The following is a 24,067-nucleotide window of genomic DNA, read 5'->3' as shown; positions in this document are numbered from 1 at the left end:
ACGGGGAGAGAGAGTCGCAACAGAATGCCGGGGGCCGAACCGCGGCGAAATATCGTGGCTCATGAAGCTGCGGCTGTCTTGTGGAAGCCTCATGGCTTTTCAGTGTGGCTAAACCATTCCCAACCCATGGGAACCCTGCCTTAAAATGCATCCAACTGCCTCCTAGTATATCTGCACTGTCTCTCTCACTGTCTGACTAGCTGTCTCTCTCACTAGCTGTCTGACTGTCTAGATATACTGATTCTTCAGGAGAGAGACAGGGACTTTGCTGATGTAAGCAGAGCAGCCTGATAGCAGCCCTTATGTCTGACTGTCGGATCACAATGTGCATCACCGCCTGCAGAGCTGAGCCTGAGGTAAAGCGCGGCAAAGCAGCAACCAATCAGCTCACAGTTTATTCACAGGTCTCTATCCCTCCCCTCCCTGCCAGCCTCGCCCATGTTCCCCCTCCCTCCGAGCCTCGTGCCTCCCGCCTCCCTGCACGTTCTCATGACGTCAGCGCGCACTCTGTCTCCTGGCAACGACGCTGTACACAACTAACTGCTTAACCCTTTAACAGGACGCCGCATCCTAAGCTTCTTTCTGCACACACAAGCCCAATTCCTCCCCCGGACTCCGGCTGGTAAGTCCCCAGGATGCCTCCTTCTTCCTCTCTCTAAAACTCTTCTTTATTTTCCCTTCATCCTCCATAAACATTTTCAGTGTTCCCCTGCACTTTCTTATGAGCTCACTGTCTCCCCCTACAGGAAATACCTGCATAACATGCATCCAACTCCAGCCAGTACCTTCACATTATGCATCTACCTGTATACTGCTTTCCTTTCATTCGTTTTTGATGCGGTTTTGATCATTGATTGATTTTTTTTTCTAATGATGTTTTTCTGTATATTAACCCCTTAATGACAGTTGTTGTTTCTGTTATACTCCTCTTCTTTTTTTTTTCAAAGACATTTAATTTTTTGCAATTATTTTCTGCCGTCATTTTGTGCGCGCAATAACTTTTTAATTTTTCCGTCGACGTAGTTTAGCGAGGGCTCATGTTTTGCGGGATGTTCTGTAGTTTTTGATAGTACCAACTTGGAATACATACGACTTTTTGATCGCTTTTTATTGCGTTTTTTCTGGGAGACAGGGTAACTAAAAAAAGTGCATTTCTGGCGTTCTTTATTTTTTTTTTCAGACGACGTTCACTGTGCGGGAAAAATAATGTGCTACTTTGATAGAGCGAACTTTTACGGACGCGGCGATACCAAATATATATTTTTAATTTATTATTTAGATTTTTTTAATAATAGATATGGCAAAAGGGGGGTGATGTAAACTTACACAACTTTTTTTTCAATTAAAAAAAACTTTATTGATCTGTTTTTTTTTACATTACTTTGAAGTCCCCCTGGGGGACTTTAACAAGTGATGCTTTGATCGTTCCTGCAGTATGACGTAATGCTATAGCATTACGCCATACTACTTTTCGACAGGCAGTCTATCAAGCCACCCAGGCAGCCCTGGAGCCTTCCATTAGGCCCCCGGCTGTCATAACACCTGCACGGCTCCCCCGATCTCACCCCGGGGGGGCCGTGACAGCGGCATTTAAATGGTTAATAGCCGCGATCGGCCGCGCGCGGCTATTGCCTGCTGGTGTCAGCTGTTATAAACGGCTGACGCCCGCACTGTATGAAGAGAGGTTTCAGAAGACTAAAAAATTGTATAATGGAAGGAAATGTAATAAAGTAACAAAAGAATCTATACTCGGGTGTTAAACCGCCTCAGCAATCAGTTCTCTGTCGCTCTAGTTGTCCCCACTTGTCTACTGGGCTGTAGCGATTGGCGTGCCCATGTACCCACGTTACCGCTGCAGCCAATCACTAGCCTCAGTGGTCTCATGCTGTATACTGCTGAAGTCACTGATTGGTCATGTGGGTATATGCGCATTACTGTAGCCAAGTACACAAAGACCATCTCGGACCACCAGAGCGGCACTGTTGGAGCTGGAGGGGATTTAATATGAGCATTTTGGTTCTTTTGAGATTTTTTATCCCTTTGGCCTTCTACTTACTATCTTGAAGCCCCCTTTAAGTCCTGTGGATGTAACATCGGCTTACTGGAAGATTTCTGCAACTGTTTTTCGTTTCTCATCAAACTATTTTTTTCTTCCATGTGCCTCAAAGCTGAAAACCTCGACTGTATGGAGACCAGAGATCAGCAAGAAATGATCAGCTTGACAGATGAGAAGAATGAAAAAGATGGTGGTCCCAGGTAATTACATAAAAACTAATCCAGTATGTATCGCTTAAGGGTTTGTTCACACGGGACGACTATCGCTGGAATTCGCTGTCTCCAGCAATAATTTGGGTGATGATCGCCCCGTGTAAACGTTCCTTTATCCCCAATCATTAAATAGCAGATTGATTTTTCTTTAGCTTCACTCTTAATCACTGATTATTGTATTAAACGGGAGCCAACGAGAATCGTTCACTTCTCACTCGTTTATTGTCTGCAGGCATAGAAATCATAGTTGGCTCGTTCACTTCTTGTCTGGTTTAAATGGCGCTTGTTTAGTGTTTCACATTTGCTAATTTGAACAATACTGAACGATTCTCACTAAACGAGTCAATGATGAATCTGCCTGTGTAAGCAGGCTGCCCGAAGGCGAACATGCTGGTGATGACATCACTTGTTTGTTCACTCGTGCAAAAAAGAATCGGCTCGTCTAAAAGGAGCAGATGGCCCGTTTACACGCAGCGATTATCGCTTAATTTGTTCAAATGAATATGAGCGATAATCGTTTAATATAACTGCAAAATAATCGCTCACTATTTGTCTGCGGTTGTTTATCGCTGACGTTCAGTCAACAAGAAAACTATCACTGGATCGCTGGCTTCTCGTTGCGTGTAAATGTAGAAGCCAGCGAGAAGTCCTCCAGCCTAAACGCTCTGCACAAGCGCTGAAGACCTTAGCGATGACGTCGGCACTTCTGCAGTCTTTTAAACGCCTGTCGGCCCGTGTAGAAGGACCACTAATGTGATATCCTTGGCCAGTATTTGCTGCGGAAACCGGAGGCGGACGCTTGCTCCGGATTCTGCAATGCGAATATGCCCGTGTGCAGCCGGCCTTACACTTCGAATTGCTTTACAATTTGTTTTATGTTAAAATAAGAGAACAATGGCTTTTTAGGTGGTTACCGGTGGTCTCACATCTGCAGTTGGGTTTCTGCTTTCCTGCTCCGTTCTGGGAGAAGGTAAAGGGACGGCCCCGAGGCCAAACAGAACCAAACCGAACAGTGCCGAGTGGACCCAGTGATTATAATGGGGTCTATTCGGTTTCTGCTCAGCTGCCCGGGCATTTGGGTGGAAGAAAAACCGATGCATGCAACACTTTCTTCTGGTATTTTGAGCCGGATCAGCGACGGAGGTTCCAAGGCAGATGTGAAACCAGTCTAAGAGAAGATAACTTTCTGCGCCTCCATCACAATCAAGAAAACATTTGCAGCATCTGTATTGCTATGGAGGAATACAGATTTACGCAAATGCAGAAAGCCTATTGAAACGGCTTCAACTATGAAAAGTGACTTTAATTAAGCCAGTGATTAGCAATATAGCAGGTAGAATTAGTCAATTTTAGGGTTTATTCAGACAATTGTGTCTGATATTGGTCCATGCAAAATGGACTAATTTTAATATGTCCATGTTGTATCCGCATGCGTTGCGCTTGTCTGTTTTTTTCTTTCTCATGTCTTTTATGGGGTTTTTTTTGTTTAGTTTTTTTGTGTAGGAAAAAAAAGATGGCCCTTCTTTTTTCTAGTATTGCTTAGCAATGATCAGTGAAAAAATATATATATTTTTGCACACCCATTGACTTGAGTGAGTGATGGTTGCCCACGAAGTTGGACCAGAATAGAACATTTACATTCTGCCTAAAAAGTGCACATTTTTATTTCCACATTGACTGTAACGGATCGCTGTGCTGTCCGTGCGTAGTCAGTTGTAAATACGGACAGCACACGGACGTGATAAGCATCCATGTGAATAACCCTTTGTAATGTGGATATACAGAACCGCCGTATGGTTATAACAAAGCTGTAGGACAGAGGCAAGGAATGTCCTGGATTCGCCTTAGACACCGGAGTTTATAATGGGCAGAAACCAAGATGAAGATCAGAGCTAAAGTGGCTGATTGATTGGAAAATCTATTCTGAGATAAGCCTGCCATGGAGTTAGTAGAGGAGGGTCCCCTATTCAGGACCCCTTATCTATTAATCAAATCGGAGAGTAGTTATAAAGAGCAGCTCTTGCTCTGGAGGGCCTGGCATGCCTATGCAATATATAGACAACCCATTGATTTAACTGATCACTGTGTAATGCTGCAATTACCCTGCAGTGGCGCTGCAAGCAAATCAATCAGTTCAGGTTTTGACCGGATCCACCAAAAATTTTCTGCGTTTCAGAGGCCTGATTTCCACCTGGGAATAAGTCATGTTAGGAGTCTCTGGCTGCAGCTTGTCGTCCCCTCCGGGCGGTTGAGATGGTTGACAACTGTCTTATGTATGACTTTGGTTCTGCTGCTTCTGCATGAAAGATCTTTTTTGATTGGGCATTACATACAAGAATTATTTTCTTACCTTACTTGTCTTGTTTTAGGTTAACCAAAAAGTACCTGAGAGAACTGTGCAAGCAACAAAAACTGTATACAACGCCATATCTCAATGATACTTTGTACTTACACTACAAAGGTAGGCAAAAAGCAAATGACCAAAAAACCCTCTTCTCTGCCTGACTAAGGAGCCTCTGGCCGGCTGCACACGAACGAGTCGGATTCTGAATGTGGGATTTCGCAGTGGAATCCGACCCCCCTGCCCGGCCGGTGTCCCCACGTACCTGCTTCTTTTTTTCTTTTCCTGTACTGCGGATGCGCAGTACAGTTTTTCTTTTTTAAACCCCTAATGTCCTTGCGGAAGGGCCGCGGGCCGGACGGCATCCATTGAGTTAAATGGATGCCTGCACAAAAATATAGCATGCTGCAATTCTTTTTTTTTTCTCTCCACAAGCGGAAAATCGCAATGTATTTCCGCTAGAGATGAGCGAATATACTCGTTTCGAGTAATTACTCGATCGAGCACCGCGATTTTCGAGTGAGTGAAAAGATTCGGGGGGCGGGGGGAGGCGTGGCGGAGCTGGGGGTAGCAGCGGGGAACAGGAGGGAGCCCTCTCTCTCTCCCTCTTCCCCCCACTCCCCGCTGAAACCCCCCCACTCACCCACGGCGCCCCCCGAATCTTTTTGTCCGAGTACGGAAGTACTCGAAAATCGCGGCGCTCGGGCGAAAAAGGGGCGTGGCCGAGTAGGTTCGCTCATCTCTAATTTCAGCACATATGCAAGTAAAAGCGCTTTTCTATGGCATGCTCTGGGCGGTATTTGCTACGGAATCTGGAAGTGAACGCCCACTTCAGATTCCGCAATGCAAATCCGCCCGTGTGCAGCCGGCCTCTGTGATGGGAAAGTTTGCAAATGTAATTTTTCTAGTTAGCTAATAAAGGTATCACCTCAAAGATTCTTTTGTCTTTTTTTACACTCTTCTATTTAACATCAAATGCGTTTTTCTAGTTAACGTGTTACTATGCTATCTTTGTTATGTCATTTTTTTGGTAATATTTAAAAAATATTAAGTCATTTCAATTTTTTTTCTTAAGTCCTATTAGAGAACTAGAACTGGGGATCATCTGACTGAAAGTTTCTGACGCTACATCAATTCCTTGTTCCTTGCAGTTCTGCCCTAACGTTCCTGAGAAAGTTTGTAGACACTAGGTGCAAAGCATTCCACACTTGTTTCACATCCCCCTATATAAGAACTATCTTCAACGAGAGGCAATAAGACATTTTCATGGTCCTCCTCGTGTTCAGCGCACCAAGATACTGCAGATTAGGACCTTTGTAAGTCTGTACCATCTCAGTGTTGACCAGTGTACTGGTTTTCATGGAACAATGTCATTCAGTTGTCTACATGCAGAAACTAAACAATGAAGAAGTGTAAGCCTTCTCGCTGGTCGTTCCGTCGGTGTGCGCGTTTACACTGAACGATAATCGTTTAGATTCTCGCTGGATCGCAGGAATCCGAACAATAATCTTTCCATGTAAAAGCACTTTAATGGAATATCCCATCAGTATTCCCACTAACGGACACGTGCTCCAGCGCTCACACACTTTGTCTGCAGAAAAAGGCACAACTCCTCTTTGTACCGACAGCAGAAAAAAATTCCAGGATCTTAGCGCACAATTTGATGACAGTGTGTGAGTGCTGAAGCTTCTGTTAGGGCCCCTTTACACAACCATATGTGCAAAAGCACTCGCCGCCGCGCAACATATCCGCGCATGAACGAGGTTGGACGAAGTACATTGCATGTCTGTGCGTATTACTGTACTTTTTGCGCACGCGCAGGGCCAGTTTACACCGACGCCCAACACAACCCTTCTGTGGAATAAAAGGATGATTAGCCTAATGAGGTTCAGATGTGTTCTTTCCACCCGCATTTTGCGCAGTGTCAGACCCTTCCCCATGCGCATTTTACGCATTTCTCATAGACTTCTATAGGGCCTTAGCTGAACAAAATGCAGAAAGATGGAGCGGGTTGTACTTTTTTCCGCACAGAGATCAATGGGTTCTGTTCTCTGTGTTTTGCGTGTACCCGCGCAAACACGATCGTATAAAGAAGTCCTTAACGTAATTGTTGCGGCCATTGTTTAACGCTTACTTATTGGATGCGCAGATTTCTGGGTTTTTTGCCACATGTGCATTTGTGTAGGAGTGGCTGCCTGTACTGTTTACCCATCTGACCCAGGCAGTTCAGTGATGGTATACAGCGGGTATCCAGCTCTCCCATCCATCAAGGTTCACCTGGACGCTGTGCATGGAGCCACATAGTTTGGGCAAATTATACGTGAAGAACCCTGCATTCTCCTTGCAGTTCGTATAAACAAAACGTAGGCATTTTTATGCAGATATTATGTGTATGGCACTGAAGTGTTACTGTAATAGTTGCAGTCATAGCTTAATGCGCACCTTCACACCTAAATCCAGTCTGTCACCTACTTTTAGCCCTATTAACTAAACTCACAGGCTAAAAGTAGGCGACCCGCTGAGTCCGAGAATATACAAGTGTTGTACTTACCTCCCCTGTCCTTCCCCCAGGGTCAGCTCTGAAAGAGCTAAGTAGTCCGCCTTTATAATTTTATAACAGGCGGACTACTTAGCATGACCTGTTGGGGTGCCTTGAGGAACGGAGTTGGGAAACACTGCTATAGGGAATGCAGTTGTACCCGGGCCCAGGAACCTTAGGGGGCTCCATAAGGCCTCTCTTCTCCATATATGGAGCCTGGTAGTAGGAATAAAGCATTATAGTTGGGAGGCCCTGTTACAGGTTTTGCATTGGGGCCCCGAATCTTCAGTTTACATCTCTGGGTATGGGAGGGTGAATTTTTGCACCTGGGCCCCTTAGCCCTTAGTTTATAAATCCCATTAACACTTGTCATTGTTTCTGGTGGAGAATGTCGTTGATGCCGAAGTTCTGGAAGGTCAATCACACAACGATCAGTGCTGCAGGAGAAATGTGGTATTACATGGCGTGCATTTCAGTAAATGGGGGATCATGTATGGATTATGCTTTGTCCTCCAGAACAGAAGCCATTGTTTGCAGCAGCGGCTATTAGAGAGGGGTTCTCTCTATAACGTTCATGAGCTGTAATAAGGCATATAGACGGGGATTCTCCTAATGGGACAACCCCTTAACGATGTGATCCCCTTTGTAAGATGGACAGGATCTGATGAGTGCTTTTGTAGTAGACAATAAATTAGAAAAAAACCCCGTGCTCCAGTGATCGGATAGACGAAATGAGAAGGCAGAAGGAACTTACTTAGCAGGGGTGTCAGTGCAAATGACACCCCTGAAGATCCAGGTCAGCTCGTAGAAATAAGGCTTGTCCAGGTTATGACGTTTATAAAGGTTCTTTATTCACAGGGTGCAACGCGTTTCGGCTGAAACATCAGCCTTTATCAAAGAGTGCTTTTGTACTATATTGATTGCAAGCTTTTACTGGACCTCCATGTGTGCCTGCGTGTTACTCTCATGTCCTTATATCCTTGTGTTCTCTGTATTTAGGATTTATGCACTTGGAGAATCTGGAGGAATACACGGGCCTGAAATGTCTTTGGCTGCAATGTAACGGGCTGCAGAAGATTGAGAATCTGGAGGCGCAAACAGAACTACGTTGTCTGTATTTACATCAAAATATCATAAACAAAATTGAGAATCTTGAACATCTTCAAAAACTTGACTCCCTCAATGTCTCCAACAATTACATCAGGACGATAGAAAACCTATGTGAGTGCTGAGATCAGTTATTTGTCTGTTTGGGGTTTTTTTGGGGGGGGGGGGGGGTTAACCCCGTAAGGACTTTAGGGATTTTACCATTGTAATATTTTTTTATCAGCTACATTTTTTTTTTCCCATGACACATACAGCTATTTTTTACATATTTTTTTCACTTCATTTTTCCTTTTTTTGGTTTGTTTTACTAGGGGTAAAAAGCTAAAATATATATTTTTTTTTTCTTTACATTTTATAGTTTATGTTTATAATTAGTATATTTACGCTAAAATAAAGTCCAAAAATGGTACCCCCATTATGTTTTGAGCATTTTTATATACAATTTGTATAGCCTTGGCATATAGGGTGGATATGGTGACAGTTTAGGTTGGTGTTGGCGGTGGGTCGTTTTTTTTTTCTGTTTTATATATAAAAGAAGTATAAAAAAAAATTACAGAATAAAGTTTTTATAAATATATAGATATATAATATAACTTTATTATGTAATTTTTTTTTTTTTTTACTTCTTTTTGGAACAATTTTTTACCGTTTATGTCTCTCATGAAATTATATTAGACCTCCTGGGGGACGTTCATAATGTCGTTTTGTTCTTCAATTTCACACTTTTCCACTGTTGCAGCATCCACAGAAGCTCCAGTTACAGGTGAAAACATCCCCCTGTACTGACAAAACTGGCAGAGCTGATCAAGGTTGAATAGAACTGATCTCCATTACATGATTGCGGGTCAAATAGCAGAAGCAGCACTTTCACTATTCACTACATGGCACTCATTTAACACCATATAGTCCACAAAAGAGAAGGCAGAAGCAGATAAAACCGCTTCTGCCTTCTCCTCCGAGTCCTCGGCTGTCACGGATAGCAGAGGACCTGACCTGCTACTGCAAGCTTGCAGGAGATTTAATCCCGCACCACATTTTTACTATAGTGTTGGATTATAGCTCAGGGCCTAGCGCCATACATTTACAGCGCTTGGTTCTTATTGGGTTAATATCAGGGTGCTGTTAGTAGTAATTTCATAGATCTGCCTTATACTCCTATGTGAAAGAACTGGAAATATAAACAGGCAAATGGTAATGTCTTAAACTGATTAAAAAGGGTGGATTTTGGTGGGATTGGCCAACTCTCTATCATGCATGGGAATCTCACGTCTCTCCCTACGACTGATCTTAGTGGAAAAAGATCAGTCATGTTGAATTTCAAAATGCCCATGGGAGACAAACTGCCGCCCTATCTGTCAGACAGGGAATTATTCCCATCTCCCCATTAAAAAACAAAACAAATGCACAGCCATGTTTTTCGTGGAATCAGAAGAAATGGCTGTAAGGAGTCCCGCCATCTCCTGTCATCCGGTCGCTTTGTTTACTGTCTGTAGCGATCACAAGGCTGTTTACTAGAGATGAGCGAGCCTACTCAGTAAGGGTGACTACCCACTACAGTTTTTTTTCACTGCGAAATTCGCAGCGTTTTTTTTTTTTTTGCAGGGGTCTATGGGACTTGTAATGTTAAAATCGTGATCGCGCAAAATAGCAATTTCGCGGTAAACTGCTTAGTGACCCGATTAGGCTCGGGTGGGCTGCGGGAGGAAGAGTGAGAGAGATCTCCCTCTCTCTTCCCCCCGCTCCGCTCCCCCCCCCCCCCCTCCCGCAGCCCACCCGAGCCTGCTCAGATCACTAAGCAGTTACTCGAGAAGAGCGATGCTCGCTCGAATAGCGGCCTTACCGACTAGGCTCGCTCATCTCTACTGTTTACCCATGTGACTGCTGCAGCTAATAACAAGCCTCGACGGGATGTCACTGAACCAGAAGACCCGGTTACCGTATGGGTCACATGCCGTGGCATTAGAGCGGTGGAATAGCACTCCAACACCGTGGTATGTATATTACTAAAATATTTGAGAATGTGGGTCTCAAAAACAATAAAACAAAAAATTGGGCAACACCTTTTAAGTGGGCTTGAGTATTCATCACATTTCATGTAATGGTACTTAAAGGGATATTCTGACTGTAGACATTTATAACGTAAGATACATCATAAATGTCTGATATGTGGTATTTCTTTCTTCGGGAGAATAGAGTTTCCTTGGCCCCATTGTATCAAACAAAATGGCCGACCCCAGCTGAGAAAAGGTGGTATCTAACAGTCTGTCATTTATGGCAACCACACAGCCAACTGTTAAGTTCTTTAATATTCTACATTAAAAGCTACTCGGGAGGGTTAATATCGGGGTCTATAGTAAGATTGGGGAGCCTAATTCTACCCTGATACCATTCTAATGTCTTTGTGTTTGTATTCCAGCTTGTCTTCCAGCTCTGAACACTCTACAGATCTCCCACAATCAGTTACGGACAGTGGAAGATGTCCAACACCTCCAAGAATGCCCCAGCGTCCGTGTCCTAGATGTATCACACAATAACCTGGATGATCCTGCAGTAATAGATGTTCTTGAGAAGATGCCAAACTTGGTGAGTTGTCCTAGAAGATGGCTGCGTGTATTACACATGAGTTTGTCCGTCAATTTAAGGTTTATGTTCCTGGAGTTTGTCTTTGCTTTAGGACTTCTTCACCTTTGCGTATGCGAAACTATGCTTGCCACTACGGAGCATAGTTGTGCATGAATCTTGTGTGGTTTTTTTGTTTTGTTTTTTTTCTTCCAGACTCCATGCTAGTGAGTGTGAGTTTGAAGGAAAAAAAACCAGAAAGATAGGTCTTGCCCTATCTTTTTCGCACATATTAACGGGCGAGAAACCTGCTAGTTAAAACGAAGCCATTGAAATCAATGGCTTACTTTCATCCCGTTATGCAGCCGTGATTATCACAACTCACGCCCATCTATTTAAGCCCTTAGGTGTCCTTTTGTCATTGTTCCCTTAGTGTTCCCCCTGTCTCTGAATTTGCATGTGGCTGTCATGCTGATGTTTGTGGAGTCCTGTCTATCCAATGACATCGCATTGGTCATTCGTCGGTTCCTGGACCCGGGAGTTGCTGATGATTGTCACAGCTCTAGTGCAGTGAGTTTGTGGTTTTTGGAGCTCTGCTGTTACAGATAAATAGTTTTCTTTGTTTATGCAAACTTTATGCAAAGTAGAGTTTAAGTTATCTGTTTGTTTCTCCTTGTTAGGTGTAAAGCCTGGTTTAGACACAATAATCGTTGCTCAAAAACTCTTTTGAGCGATAATGGTTGTGTTCTTTACAGCGCAAGGTGATCAAACGTTCAGGAGCACCTTGAACTCTGAGCGGGGGATACAGAAGACAAGCCGGGCCACTTGTCTTCTGCATCCAGCTGTTCCCCACTCGGAGTGCCCAGCTGTTATACAGCCGAGCGCTCCGAGCAGGGTATGGAGAATAGATGGACTGCTCTGTTCTTCATACCCAGCCTGTCTACAGGGAGTGGAATACAGCTGAAACCATAGTATCAGCTGTATTCCGCTGTGAATTCCTGATAACTGATCGCTGATCTGTCGGCATGCTGAAAGACAACGATCAGCGACATCCTAACGAAACCTGCACAATGTCAGTGCAGTTACACAGAACGATTATTGCTCAAAAGACGGCTTTGAGCGATTTTTATTTTTTAGCGAAAATCGTTGTCTAAAAGGGCCTTAAGAAGTTAATGGCCAAAGCACGGAACGCGGGGACGCATTTTCGAGGTAGTAGCCATGCTTTTAGGGAGGACTCTTCCCTCCTAGACGTCGGGGTGTGATTATCCCTTCCCTTGGTTTTTTTATTCTATTTACTTTATCATTTCTGCATTGCGACTCGCGGTTTGCTCCCTATGTGAACACAGCCTTGCATTCGTCCTGGACATGGTGTGTTTTGTGTTTGCGGCTAACACGACCGTACCTTCAACTTTATTTCTTGTCATCTGCCAAACATCCTTTATAGGTATAATGTCAAACTACAAGACGTCTACTCTGAATCAGGGACATCTCTTTCTGCATCGCTTACCAGCATTTTCTCTTGCTATTGTTTGTTTCATGTAGCATGTAGTTAACCTGATGGGGAATGGACTCATTAAGAAGATTCCTAATTACAGAAAGACTGTTACAGTGCGGTTGAAAAGATTAACATGTCTGGACGACAGACCGGTATTTCCGAAAGACAGGTAGATAATACATCCAGTACATCCTGATTCAAGGGGCCATAACAGTAAACAACCAAGTAGAGAATCTATGACTAAGGGCGCCTTTACACGGGCGCTGCAATTTCCGTCCGGCCGTGTCACGGCCTCAGCACGGCTGAAAATCGCATGGACAAGAGGCAGCCGTGACCAAGTCACAGCTGCATCTACTGTTTATGCGCCTGTTCAGACGGCCTGGGGCGGTGTACGCCGCACCCGGAATACCATTGGACGGAGGGAGAAAGTTTAGCCCTCCTAAATTCCTTCCCCCTCTCTGTCCCTTGATGGCTGCCTGCAAGGGGAGGTGGTTGGGGGGGGGGGGGGTCGGGCGGGAGCTAGACTGCTAATCTCCCACCCCAATCCCTTTGCCGATAGCTGGTAAGGGGCGGAGGGAAGGGGGAGGGAGTTTAGAAGAGACGCTGCTAAACTCACTCTCACCTCCCTTTTCCGGCAGTTCTCATTGGCTTCCATAGGAGTCTATGGGACCATCTGGAATAATCCGTCTGGAAAAGATGGGTCCAGAACTATCCTTCCCAGCCAGTGCGAAAACAGACGGACGGAAGGTGCACCGTATTAACTACCTCTGCTGGCCGATATATGCTTGTGTGAATCCAGCTTCAGGCCATATTTACCTGGAGGAGTGCGATATTTGTCTAAGATACGTAGACCAATATCGCACTCTTAAACAGGCGATTTTATCTGCGAGCGTAATGCATTTTCTCTGAAGAATGTATCACATCGATACACATGATTTTTCATGTGTGTGAAAATCACATGTTTCAGTAGGGAGAAAAAAAACTGTATTGCACTTGCCTTATAATGGCATCTGCATGCGAGTGCAATGCAACTTTTTTTTCTTTTTCTGGTTTCCAAAGAAAATAATGGTCCAAAAAATAGGACATGCTGTGATTTTTCTATCTTGGGCTCATAATTTTAGAGAAAAATTGCCCACATATAGAAACACATAGGAAAAAAATGTCCCTTTATTTTCTGTGAATTCCGTCCATTTCGTAATTGGTCAGAACTCGTGCAAGGAAATCGCCCATGTAAATATGGCCTAATATTCTATTCCTCTGATAGGGCCTGTGCAGAAGCCTGGGCCAGAGGAGGACGAGACGCTGAGGATGAGGAGAGGGAGCGATGGGAGACCAAGGAAAGGAAGAAAATCCAAGACGGTATTAATGCCTTATCTGAAATCAGGAGGCAAGCTGAGGAGAGGAAGGAGATGGAAACAGGAGGTATAGAACATTAATATTTGTGTAAGGCTGCTGTATCTTACAATGTAATCTAATAGGCTCTAAAGAGCGGCCCAAGAATTTCGCAATGAGCGATATCGCCAAAAGAATGAACATGCTGCGATTTTTGTTTGTTTGTTTGTTTCCTGTACTACTTTTATTTTTCTTCGAAGATATTTAATTCTTTTACGTTTTCTTTTGCCATCTTCTGACAGCCATAACTGTTTTATTTTTCTGTTGGCATAGTTGTGCGAGGGCTCATTTACGAGAAGCCCTGTAGTTTCTATTGGTACCGTTTTTTTTAAAAAACATACAACTTTTTGATCGCTTTTTGTTGCATTTATTTTCTTGGAAACTGGATGACCAAAAATGCAAAATTCTGCTGTTCTTTCTTTTTTTTTTTTTTCTGACGATGTTCACCATGCGGAGTAAATAATGCATAACTTTGACAGATTGGACTTTTATGGACGCAGCGATACCAAATATATATTTTTGTTTTATTTGGATTCTTTTATCATAAATATGGCAAAAGGGTTTTTTTACTTTTTTTTTATAATTAGTAAAACTGTTTAAAACTTTTTTTTTTTTTTTTTTTAGTCCCTATAGGGCAGGGGTCCCCAACTTCAGTCCTCGAGGACCACCAACAGGTCATGTTTTCAAGATCTCCTATAGTAAGGACACCTGTGGCAATGTCTGAGGCACTGACAATAATTACATCACCTGTGCAGTGCTGAGGAAATCCTAAAAACATGACCTGTTGGCGGTCCCTGAGGACTCGAGTTGGGGAACACTGCTATAGGGAACAAGGACTTGCAATGATTTGATCGCTCTTGCAGTACTATGTAATGTCATAGAATGCCTGTCAGATCGTCGTATGATATAATTCTATGAAGCCGCGCCACAGGCATGGCTTGATAGGAAGTCAACAATGGCAGCCTTGGAGCCTTTCAGAAGGCCCCGGCTGCCATGACAACTGCACAGCAACCCATGATCTGATCGCGGGGGGTTGTACGGGATCCGCAAACATCGGGTGAGGCATTTAAAGGGTTAAGTGCTCCAATGAGTCGGCACCCGCAATGTATGGAGCGGGGTAGCCCCATGATCCCCTTTCATACATGCCCCGTACCTGTAGGACTAGACTGTACATCCTGCATCGTTAAGGGGTTATCAAACACAAAATGGGAAATTTGATTGTTTTGAAGAGGCATAAAACAAAGCAAGACCTCACAAAAACCCTGGTTTACTAAGGCCCTGCTCACATAGGCACTTGGATTTTTAGTGTTCAGCTCCATTATAGTAGCTAAATAAGAAAAATCACAGAAGGGCCGGATCCAGCACTTCACTGACATGAAAGTCACCGGACAGACCCCATTGCCTATAATGAAGTTTGCCAAGTTTCCATCACGCCGCCCAGCACTTTACTGGCCAGAATAATACAGCAAGCTCTGCTCTAGGATCTTGGTCCAGATTGGCGATGGATTCTTTGATGCCGATGTGAACAGAGCCTAAGCCATGTATGTTATGCCAGTCTAAGTAAAGTAGCTATGTCATTATTTGCAGCAAACTTATTGAGACGCTCCCCTCTTAATACATTTCATTCACAGAAGAGGACCCTAAAATTATAAATTCTTTATTATTAAATTATTAAAAAGTCCAAGGACAAGGGACTAGAGAGACAGAAAAAACACATATAATGACCTAATCCAGCTGTGTGATACTGAGTGTGTCCCACTGATAGATGTGTTGACTCCCTTATTGCATGCTCGCATCTAACACTGGATAATTAGGCACTAACCCTATTGTACAGGGTCTCCCAATAGACAAAGATGGCTTACATGCCATAAGAATAGAACGAAAAAAATAACCAGATGTATATAAACTTTTGATATTTGGACTAGATTGGCTCACCCAGGGGCGTAACTAAAGGCTCAGGGGCCCTGATGCAAAAGGTCAGCTGTGGCCCCCCCCTCTATCTGTACCCGTACCCATACCTAAACCATGCTGCACAGAGGCATAACTTGAAGCTTCTGGGCCCCAATGCAAAACCTGTAACAGGGCCCCCAACTATAATGCTTTATTCCTAGTACTGGGCTCCCTATATGGAGAAGAGAGGCCCCCTAAGGCTCCTGGGCCCAGGTGCAACCGCATCCCCTGCACCCTCTATAGTTACGCCCCTGGGCTCACCTCAAAAGAATAAGTCCCATCCAATATCGTTTGGAAACCACTATTCGTATATTCAGTACGATTGTTTAGTTCAATTGATTCAATGCATTTCAGTTGGACCGAACAAGTTTTCAGGAACCAGGTGGTCAGGTTACGGAGAAATTAGAAGGAGGAGGCCAAATTGGTCCCTAAACCTTCGATACACGACTCTTGTAAAATGACACAGAGTCGTGGAGAGTTAGAAGAACAGTCAATACTGTCAGAACGACTAGTAGGATGTTGAGTAGTGATTGCTAACACTAGGTTAACTAATCGTAGGGAGGTTCGAGATAGTTGGAACCTCAATGCTATTGGATAACTCCCAGAGAGTGGCAACTAAATCAGATAGCTGTAGATAATGTTCATACATGCTATAATAGATGAGTAGTGGCTAGATGAACCCCAAGCTAATAAATTTATAGTTAGTATTTCTGCATGTTCCTAGTCTCCTCTTCATCCCTCTATGGAAACTAGACTGTCCCCACTTTCTGCACCTTAGCTGCTAAGTTCTAGCGATGGACGATCAATCCCCTACTAGTCTACTTAGAGAGGTAAAGGACAGTATCCTATCCCATGCCCTAGTGTAGCAAAAAGTCAAAAAGAAAAGAAAAAAGAGCAAGACTGTCAGTCCTGATGGTGGAGTGGCGGCTAACATGCAGAAATACTAGCTGCAATTTATTTAGCTATCTAATATTTATTTATTTAGTCCTCTTTAAAGGCATTGCAGCATATTATAAAACGGGGTCTTGTTTTTTTCACCAGAAACCGGGCCATCTTGGGTTGTGTCTGATATTACAGCTTCTTTCTCCTTCCTGCACTTGTATTTTGTGTAAGCTCTATCACATATTGTTCATCATTCCATTCTACAACGAATCACATTGTATTTTGTCTTTAGAATCGGAGGAGGAGATGAACAAGGAAGGTTCTCTGACCGCTGGACTGCTTGATGCTGAAGATGTGGAGACCCTTCCTCTGAAGACTACAGAAAAGCTGTATATAGAGGTATGTAAAGCTGAGCCGGAACAGCTCCCGTCCCTTACCCGTCGCCTAGCAAAACAGCTCCCGTCCCTTACCCGTCGCCTAGCAAAACAGCTCCCGTCCCTTACCCGTCGCCTAGCAAAACAGCTCCCGTCCCTTACCCGTCGCCTAGCAAAACAGCTCCCGTCCCTTACCCGTCGCCTAGCAAAACAGCTCCCGTCCCTTACCCGTCGCCTAGCAAAACAGCTCCCGTCCCTTACCCGTCGCCTAGCAAAACAGCTCCCGTCCCTTAACCGTCGCCTAGCAAAACAGCTCCCGTCCCTTAACCGTCGCCTAGCAAAACAGCTCCCGTCCCTTACCCGTCGCCTAGCAAAACAGCTCCCGTCATTCTTCCTTTTAATTCACTTTGAAGTGTATATCAGAAAATTGCATCAGTTCAGATATTATGAGGTTTCCATCAGCCGTGCGAAGAGTGTCTAATGAAAACCTGCGTGAGTTTAGAGGGTGTAGGGATGTGCTACAGAAGATGGCCTGTAGGGGGCAACAGACAATCAGTCTGATGCCTGAAACAAGAGGGAAAACACCCACAGGTGTGGTCAGTGCTATAAAAAAGGGTTGTTCCCACTGCAGAAGGAGACAGTGTCTGGCTGAGAGCCAGAGTGCTGGGCTGCCAGGCCCAGGGCGACTTCCAGTGTGTCACTTGAAAAAGGCCTCCCGGCCGAAACGCGTTGTGTATACTTCAATTGCACATATTAAAAGTTGTGGAAATACCTCCGCTGCCGCTGGTATTCATCTCCGTGTGACAAGTTAACCCTGGATTGGGAGGCGCCTTGGCCATAGGCGCCTCCACTAAGTAAGTCCTATCTTTTATCCATTTCTGCATATACATATTTGGTGTGAGCGCTGAGGATTTTTTCCTTTTTATTTTGTCTTGCCATTTTATTGTCTCCTTCACTCTGTGAATGGAGTCTCCTCTGGCTGCCGTCTCACTAATGACATGAGATTTCTTCGGAGCACCTTTACATCTTTGGTTTGATCTGAGAAGATTGACTCTCTGACTGTAGAAGTATCTCGTCAGACAACTGTATCCCTGGCACCTTTGCAGTGAGCGCTCTTCTATATATATTCTTCAAGTAGAAGAAATGGCGCAGATCTTCCACTGTGGAAAATCCTGCATCATTTCCTCTTCAAAATCTGCGCCGTTGGTGGGGAGTTTGCTGCAGGTCCACAGCTGATTTCACTGGTTCAGCAGAAAGGGTGACGTCTGCTGCAGCGCCAAACCAAAATCTACATAAAAAACGCGAAGTGATGCAGATTTAGACACGTTTTTTGTTGCAGAAATAATCCAGATTTTGATACAGATTTTCCACTACGAAAAATCCATACTACTTCCAGTATGTGTGACTGTATCCTAACAAAGGATATAACTCAGGTTAGTGGAAGGCAAGTAATGTATGCACAGAACTGCCAGTCCTGTTTAGGGTGGTCTCACACTGGTGATAAAAATCGCACAATGTAAGTAAAAAAACAAAATTATGAAACCAATGATTTTCAACGGTTTTCTTCACATTAGCGATATTTTCACTGATACGATGATGTAAGGAAAAAACATGACCTGCAGAAAAAACAATAATTTGATTAACGCTGTAAAAAAAAATTAGAAAAAAACAATGGCAGAATTAATTGTTGATTGTTTTCTCTCCCTGCTCTTAAAAAATAAAAGTTTTACAATACATTACCTGCACCCAAGAATTGTACCAATAAAAACTATAGTTCACGACGCAAAAAACAAGCCCTTATACGGCCGTACCGACGGAAAAATAAAAAGTTATGGCTTCAAAAAGTGGGGATGAAAATCCCCCAAAAATCCTTGCGTCCTTATGGCCAATATAGGTGGTGTCCTTAAAGGAGATGTCTCGAGGAAGCAGTTAATTTTTTTTTTTGCCCAGTCCCCCCCATTAAACACACATTACTAAGCCCCCCTGTAAATGACATTTCTAGCTGGTTCGTACTTACCGTTCCAGCGTTTCAGCAAGTTATAAAAGTTTCCTCAAGATGGCCGCCGGCTCTTTCCCAGTCGCTCGCTGCAGCCCGACGTGCGCGCTCCCGAGACGCCGCCAGCTGTGTCTCCATGGCAACCGGACGCATCGCAGCCGCCGACCAGACAGCAGGTAACCGGCGCTAGCCCCCGGCTCCCCAGCGCTAGCTCCCCCGGCGCAGCGACAGCCCCCCCCCCCATCGCAGCGACAGCCCCCCCGGCCTAGCGCTAGCTCCCCCGGCGCAGCGACAGCCCCCCCGGCCTAGCGCTAGCTCCCCCGGCCTAGCGACAGCCCCCCCGGCCTAGCGACAGCTCCCCCGGCGCAGCGACAGCCCCCCCGGCCTAGCGACAGCCCCCCCCGGCCTAGCGACAGCCCCCCCCGGCCTAGCGACAGCCCCCCCCGGCCTAGCGACAGCCCCCCCCGGCCTAGCGCTAGCTCCCCCGGCCTAGCGACAGCCCCCCCGGCCTAGCGCTAGCTCCCCCGGCGCAGCGACAGCCCCCCCGGCCTAGCGACAGCCCCCCCCGGCCTAGCGACAGCCCCCCCCGGCCTAGCGACAGCTCCCCCGGCGCAGCGACAGCCCCCCCGGCCTAGCGACAGCCCCCCCCGGCCTAGCGACAGCCCCCCCCGGCCTAGCGACAGCCCCCCCCGGCCTAGCGACAGCCCCCCCCGGCCTAGCGCTAGCTCCCCCGGCCTAGCGACAGCCCCCCCGGCCTAGCGCTAGCTCCCCCGGCGCAGCGACAGCCCCCCCGGCCTAGCGACAGCCCCCCCCGGCCTAGCGACAGCCCCCCCCGGCCTAGCGACAGCCCCCCCCGGCCTAGCGACAGCCCCCCCCGGCCTAGCGACAGCCCCCCCCGGCCTAGCGACAGCCCCCCCGGCGTAGCGCTAGCTCCCCCGGCGCAGCGACAGCCCCCCCGGCCTAGCGACAGCCCCCCCGGCCTAGCGCTAGCTCCCCCGGCGCAGCGACAGCCCCCCCGGCCTAGCGCTAGCTCCCCCGGCGCAGCGACAGCCCCCCCGGCCTAGCGACAGCCCCCCCCATCGCAGCGACAGCCCCCCCGGCCTAGCGCTAGCTCCCCCGGCGCAGCGGCAGCCCCCCCGGCGCAGCGGCAGCCCCCCCCCCGACCCATCACTTACCTGGGAGGCTTCTCGGGGCTGCTGGGCTGGGCTGGGCTGGGCTGGTCTTCTCCGCTGGGCAGCTCCAGTTTCTGCACCTTCCTCTAACAGAGGATGGTGCAGAATGGCCGCTTCAGCGCGCTCCCGAGCAGTGACAGCTCGTCTGCGCATGCGCAGAAGAGCTGTAGCGGGGAGCACACTGAAGCGGCTCGTGCTGAATGGAGAAGACCGGACTGCGCAAGCGCGTCTAAAAAAGCAAGCTGCCAGCGAATTTAGACGGAACCATGGAGACGAGGACGCTAGCAACGGAGCAGGTAAGTGGAATAACTTCTGTATGGCTCATATTTAATGCACAATGTACATTACAAAGTGCATTAATATGGCCATACAGACGTGTATAACCCCACTTGGTTTCGCGAGACCACCCCTTTAAGGGGTTAAATGTAACCTTTTGCTTTCTAATTATTTCTCATATAGGATTTGCCAGATTTGGAAGCTGTGGACGTTAACGAGCTGCTCCCAGACGTGCGGGAGAACCTCACTACCAATCAGGCAAGTATTTGGGCTCAGTCACAACATCATTGGGCTTTGTAGTTCTCTGCTACATTATGGGAGCAGGAAAACCGCATTCCCTGTATGACCGGATCCAGCTTACGATGGAGACGAACGGCACTTTGTGGACCATATTAAATATAATGGGGTCCGTTCAGTTTCCTGGATGGTAACATAATTTGGCAATGGAGGCAGTGAACGGCGCCTCCAATGGGGATATGAACAAGTCCTTACTGTTAGAAATAGGTGATAAATGCTAGACCAATGTGATTTGTGTCTGCCTGCTTGGGCCCCCATTAATTACCAGAGCAGAGGGCCCTGGTCCCCCCCTCTCCCTAGTTGCAAAACCACAATTTGGAGGAGTTTGAATGGAGCGGCCATCAAGTATTCAGAGTTTTTGGTACCAAGTAGAGATGAGCGAGCGTACTCGGAAAAGCACTACTCGCTCGAGTAATTTGCTTTATCCGAGTATCGCTGTGCTCGTCCCTGAAGATTCGGGTGCCGGCACGGAGCGGGGAGCTGCAGGGGAGAGCGGGGAGGAACGGAGGGGAGATCTTTCTCTCCCTCTCTCCCGCCCGCTCTCCCCTGCTCCCCGCTGCGACTCACCTGTCAGCCGCAGCGGCACCCGAATCTTCAGGGACGAGCACAGCGATACTCGGATAAAGCACATTACTCGAGCTAGTAGTGCTTTTCCGAGTACGCTCGCTCATCTCTAGTACCGAGGGCTCAGCTGTTCCATCGGTGGCAGTGCCATAGACTTTGCTCCGTGCAGCTTCATTCAAACTCCTTCTGTTCTTCCTCTTTTATGACTTGTTTACCCATTATGCCTTGTTACAGGTGTATCGCCCAAAGATTGAAGTGCTATCTGGGGACAGCGATGAGAGTGACGGTGAATGGGAGAAAGAAGCCATAATCCGGGACATTGGGGACAATGAGCAGCCTACACACCATCTACTAAGTATAGTTAGTGAACATCCTGATGAGCTGTCAGTGACTACAAATATCCAACCAGAGGCTGCGACATTCAAGCCTAAAAGACCTCTCATCCAGGAAATGGTTAATGACCATGTAGATGAAAGAGACCACAAAGACCATCAGAATAGGAACTACAATCTGCATGCCCCACCATCGGGTAATTAGCTTCTATTTTATCTTATATTTAGTTTGACTTCTCTGTTAGGCATCAAGTTAAAATGGAAATGTGCAGCCTTGCAGTATGGATACAGAATGGATCATATGGTAACACGACTGTGTACATTGGGCGTCCACAGGGCTAGCATGGTTTCCTTCTGTAAGCTCTATGAACTTGCAGGTAGAACTTCTGGGGGGCATCATTCCTTGGAGACGAGGGGCACATTTGTCTGGTTCAGACACTCTTCAAAAGGAAAGGCAGATGAACATCTGTCTATCCAAGTCAGGAATCCCCCATTCCCTTCTAGTGAGGGATTACAGGAAGATGGACTGCTGAATACTCATAGTATTTGCTGCCTTATTGACTCACTGACCAATGAATTAATAGGTAGTTCTAAATCCTGATTCAGTGACTAGAAATATAAAACCGGTTTTGAACAATAGAAAGACGTTCACTTTTGGGCAGCGCCGCCTACAATGGAATATGCTCCTTTGTATACTTACCCTCTAAGGAACAGAGGGACTTTACTGTAAGTGTTCGGTCTTCTGGATTTTCTCTTTACTTTTTAATTGTTTGCCTGTGTCGTATGTCATTTTATTTGGTCGTCTTTAAGTATTTGTACGGACTGCGTATTTTAGTGTTTAAGCATAAAACTTTAAGCTAGTCCTTGATATTCTGAATCTATAGCCTCAATAGTGTTAACCATTTTAGTGGTAGCCGTGTGTATCTGGGTTGGTTGGACTGTGTTGGGGTGCGATTTATGCTCAGTGGCAACCTGAGTGGAAGGTGATTGCAAGTTTGAATGTAATTCGATTACCTCCTTCCAAACTGCACCCGCGTCACATGCTGGGAAAGTGCGTATGGAACGGCAGGCGGTGCAGTTCTGTGTGGGGCTAGATATTTCAATAAGTTTTCCTGTAATGGTATCAAATGGGAAGGGAATACTGCAGACTTTACACCAAAATTAGATGTGGAAAATCAGAAGTATTTACAGTACAAACATTGGGGATTGGATTTTAACCCCTGAAGGACCAGGCTGTTATGTGCCTAAGGGCGTATTCAGACGACTGTATGTCCCTCCCACTCCCATTGCTGGTTTCGGACAAGGAGCGGTGAGGGGGCAGGAACATAACCTAAGAGCACTGAAAATAATCTTTCTAGAGGAAGCTTGGTCTGACACATGGCATCTGAGGGAGCACCTGCTATTTTTATGGGAACCTTGTATACTGCCATGCTTTCAATTAAGATCCGTGGCGGGCTTAGGGCTTAGTCACACGAGCGCATCAGCGCCCATGTTACTGCAGGAAGAAGATGGGCATACTTCAAGACGGACATCTCTCTGCAGCGCCGGAAGAAAGAACATGTGACTGGCTTCATTGCCGGTCATGTGTTCTTTCTTCAGCGCTGCGGGGAGTCGTCCGTCTTGAAGTATGGCCGTCTTCTTCCTGCAGTAAGGGCTCAGTCACACGGGTGCCGATGCGCCCGTGTACGAGTGCCAATGCGCCCGTGTGACTAAGCCCTCATTGTGTTATCCATGCACATGAAGCCTAAGGATATACATTTTACAAAAGCGTATTGAACAGGTTGAATAAATCGGTTAAGTTCCTTTGTTTTTACTGAATAGAATAGTCTGGCCATCAAAGAGGAACAGAAATATTGCAGAAAAGAATAAGAGATATGACTTGGGCCTTACTTAAAGTGGTTGGCTGGATGCTAGACAGTTTTTCTTTTTTTTTCTAAACGTAGATCCAAGTTTATTTAAACAGTAAAACCAGTAGTACTTGCCTGTCTTCTTCCCCGGTAATCCAGCGCCGCAGCCCCTACTGTCCTCTTGGCCCTCGTTTTTTGAATGGAAACCACCTGGTAGCTGCAGCCCATCTGAAGCCGCGGCGGTCAGGTGCCATCCTCCTGGCATCATGGCTTTCAGCATCTGACTGTTGGGGCCACAGTGCTGGATCACAGAGGCCGAGGATGGTAACGTAACACAACTTTCATTGTCTTTGCAAATTTGGATCTGTTTAAAAAATTGTATAGCATCCAGACAATCCCTCTAAGATAGTCTTTCAGAGTTGTAAAAATATCCTAAATTAATATTATATTAATATCTATCTGTAGTTGGTAAACTTTGAACATTTCCTCCACCTCGTAAAGTAATATTTAACGCATTATAAACTTTATATTTTGTTTTCTTTGCAGAGAATTGCTTTAATGTGGACAAAACCGCCAAAGACTCTTCAACTCCCGGGAAGGAGACTGCAGAAGCTTGTATCTATGATTTGGATTAAAATGCTAAAAGCAAATAAATAGCTTTATTTTATTACTTTCA

The 24,067-nt window shown here is 45.9% G+C and overlaps 1 protein-coding gene across 2 annotated transcripts; it reads left to right on the top strand.

Moving 5' to 3' along the window:
• Positions 1–463: 463 nt before the first annotated feature.
• DNAAF1 (dynein axonemal assembly factor 1) lies at positions 464–24,067 on the top strand. Of its 2 annotated transcripts, XM_066583844.1 has the most exons (11): positions 464–622; positions 2,169–2,256; positions 4,638–4,729; positions 8,148–8,369; positions 10,672–10,838; positions 12,357–12,478; positions 13,574–13,731; positions 16,826–16,932; positions 20,535–20,609; positions 21,447–21,741; positions 23,938–24,067. In XM_066583844.1, the coding sequence occupies exons 2-11, from the start codon at positions 2,186–2,188 to the stop codon at positions 24,024–24,026; spliced, it is 1,398 nt and encodes a 465-aa protein (XP_066439941.1). In that variant the 5' UTR covers positions 464–622; positions 2,169–2,185; the 3' UTR covers positions 24,027–24,067. The 2 variants fall into 2 exon arrangements, with proteins under 2 accessions (XP_066439941.1, XP_066439942.1); XM_066583845.1 differs by lacking the exons at positions 464–622; positions 4,638–4,729 and having other exon boundaries at positions 2,196–2,256.

The sequence above is a fragment of the Eleutherodactylus coqui genome, chromosome 11, assembly GCF_035609145.1.
Source record: "Eleutherodactylus coqui strain aEleCoq1 chromosome 11, aEleCoq1.hap1, whole genome shotgun sequence".
NCBI lineage: Eukaryota > Metazoa > Chordata > Amphibia > Anura > Eleutherodactylidae > Eleutherodactylus > Eleutherodactylus coqui.
The sequence above is the reverse complement of the archived record's forward strand: the minus strand, read 5'-3'. Positions and strand labels throughout refer to the sequence as shown.

Bases quoted from the DNA above. Each gene is read 5' to 3' on its own strand.
- DNAAF1 (XM_066583844.1), top strand. From the start codon at position 2,186: ATGGAGACCAGAGATCAGCAAGAAATGATCAGCTTGACAGATGAGAAG. The intron at 12,479-13,573 runs GTAGATAATACA...TTCCTCTGATAG, and splicing joins CCGGTATTTCCGAAAGACAG to GGCCTGTGCAGAAGCCTGGG. The intron at 20,610-21,446 runs GCAAGTATTTGG...GCCTTGTTACAG, and splicing joins AGAACCTCACTACCAATCAG to GTGTATCGCCCAAAGATTGA.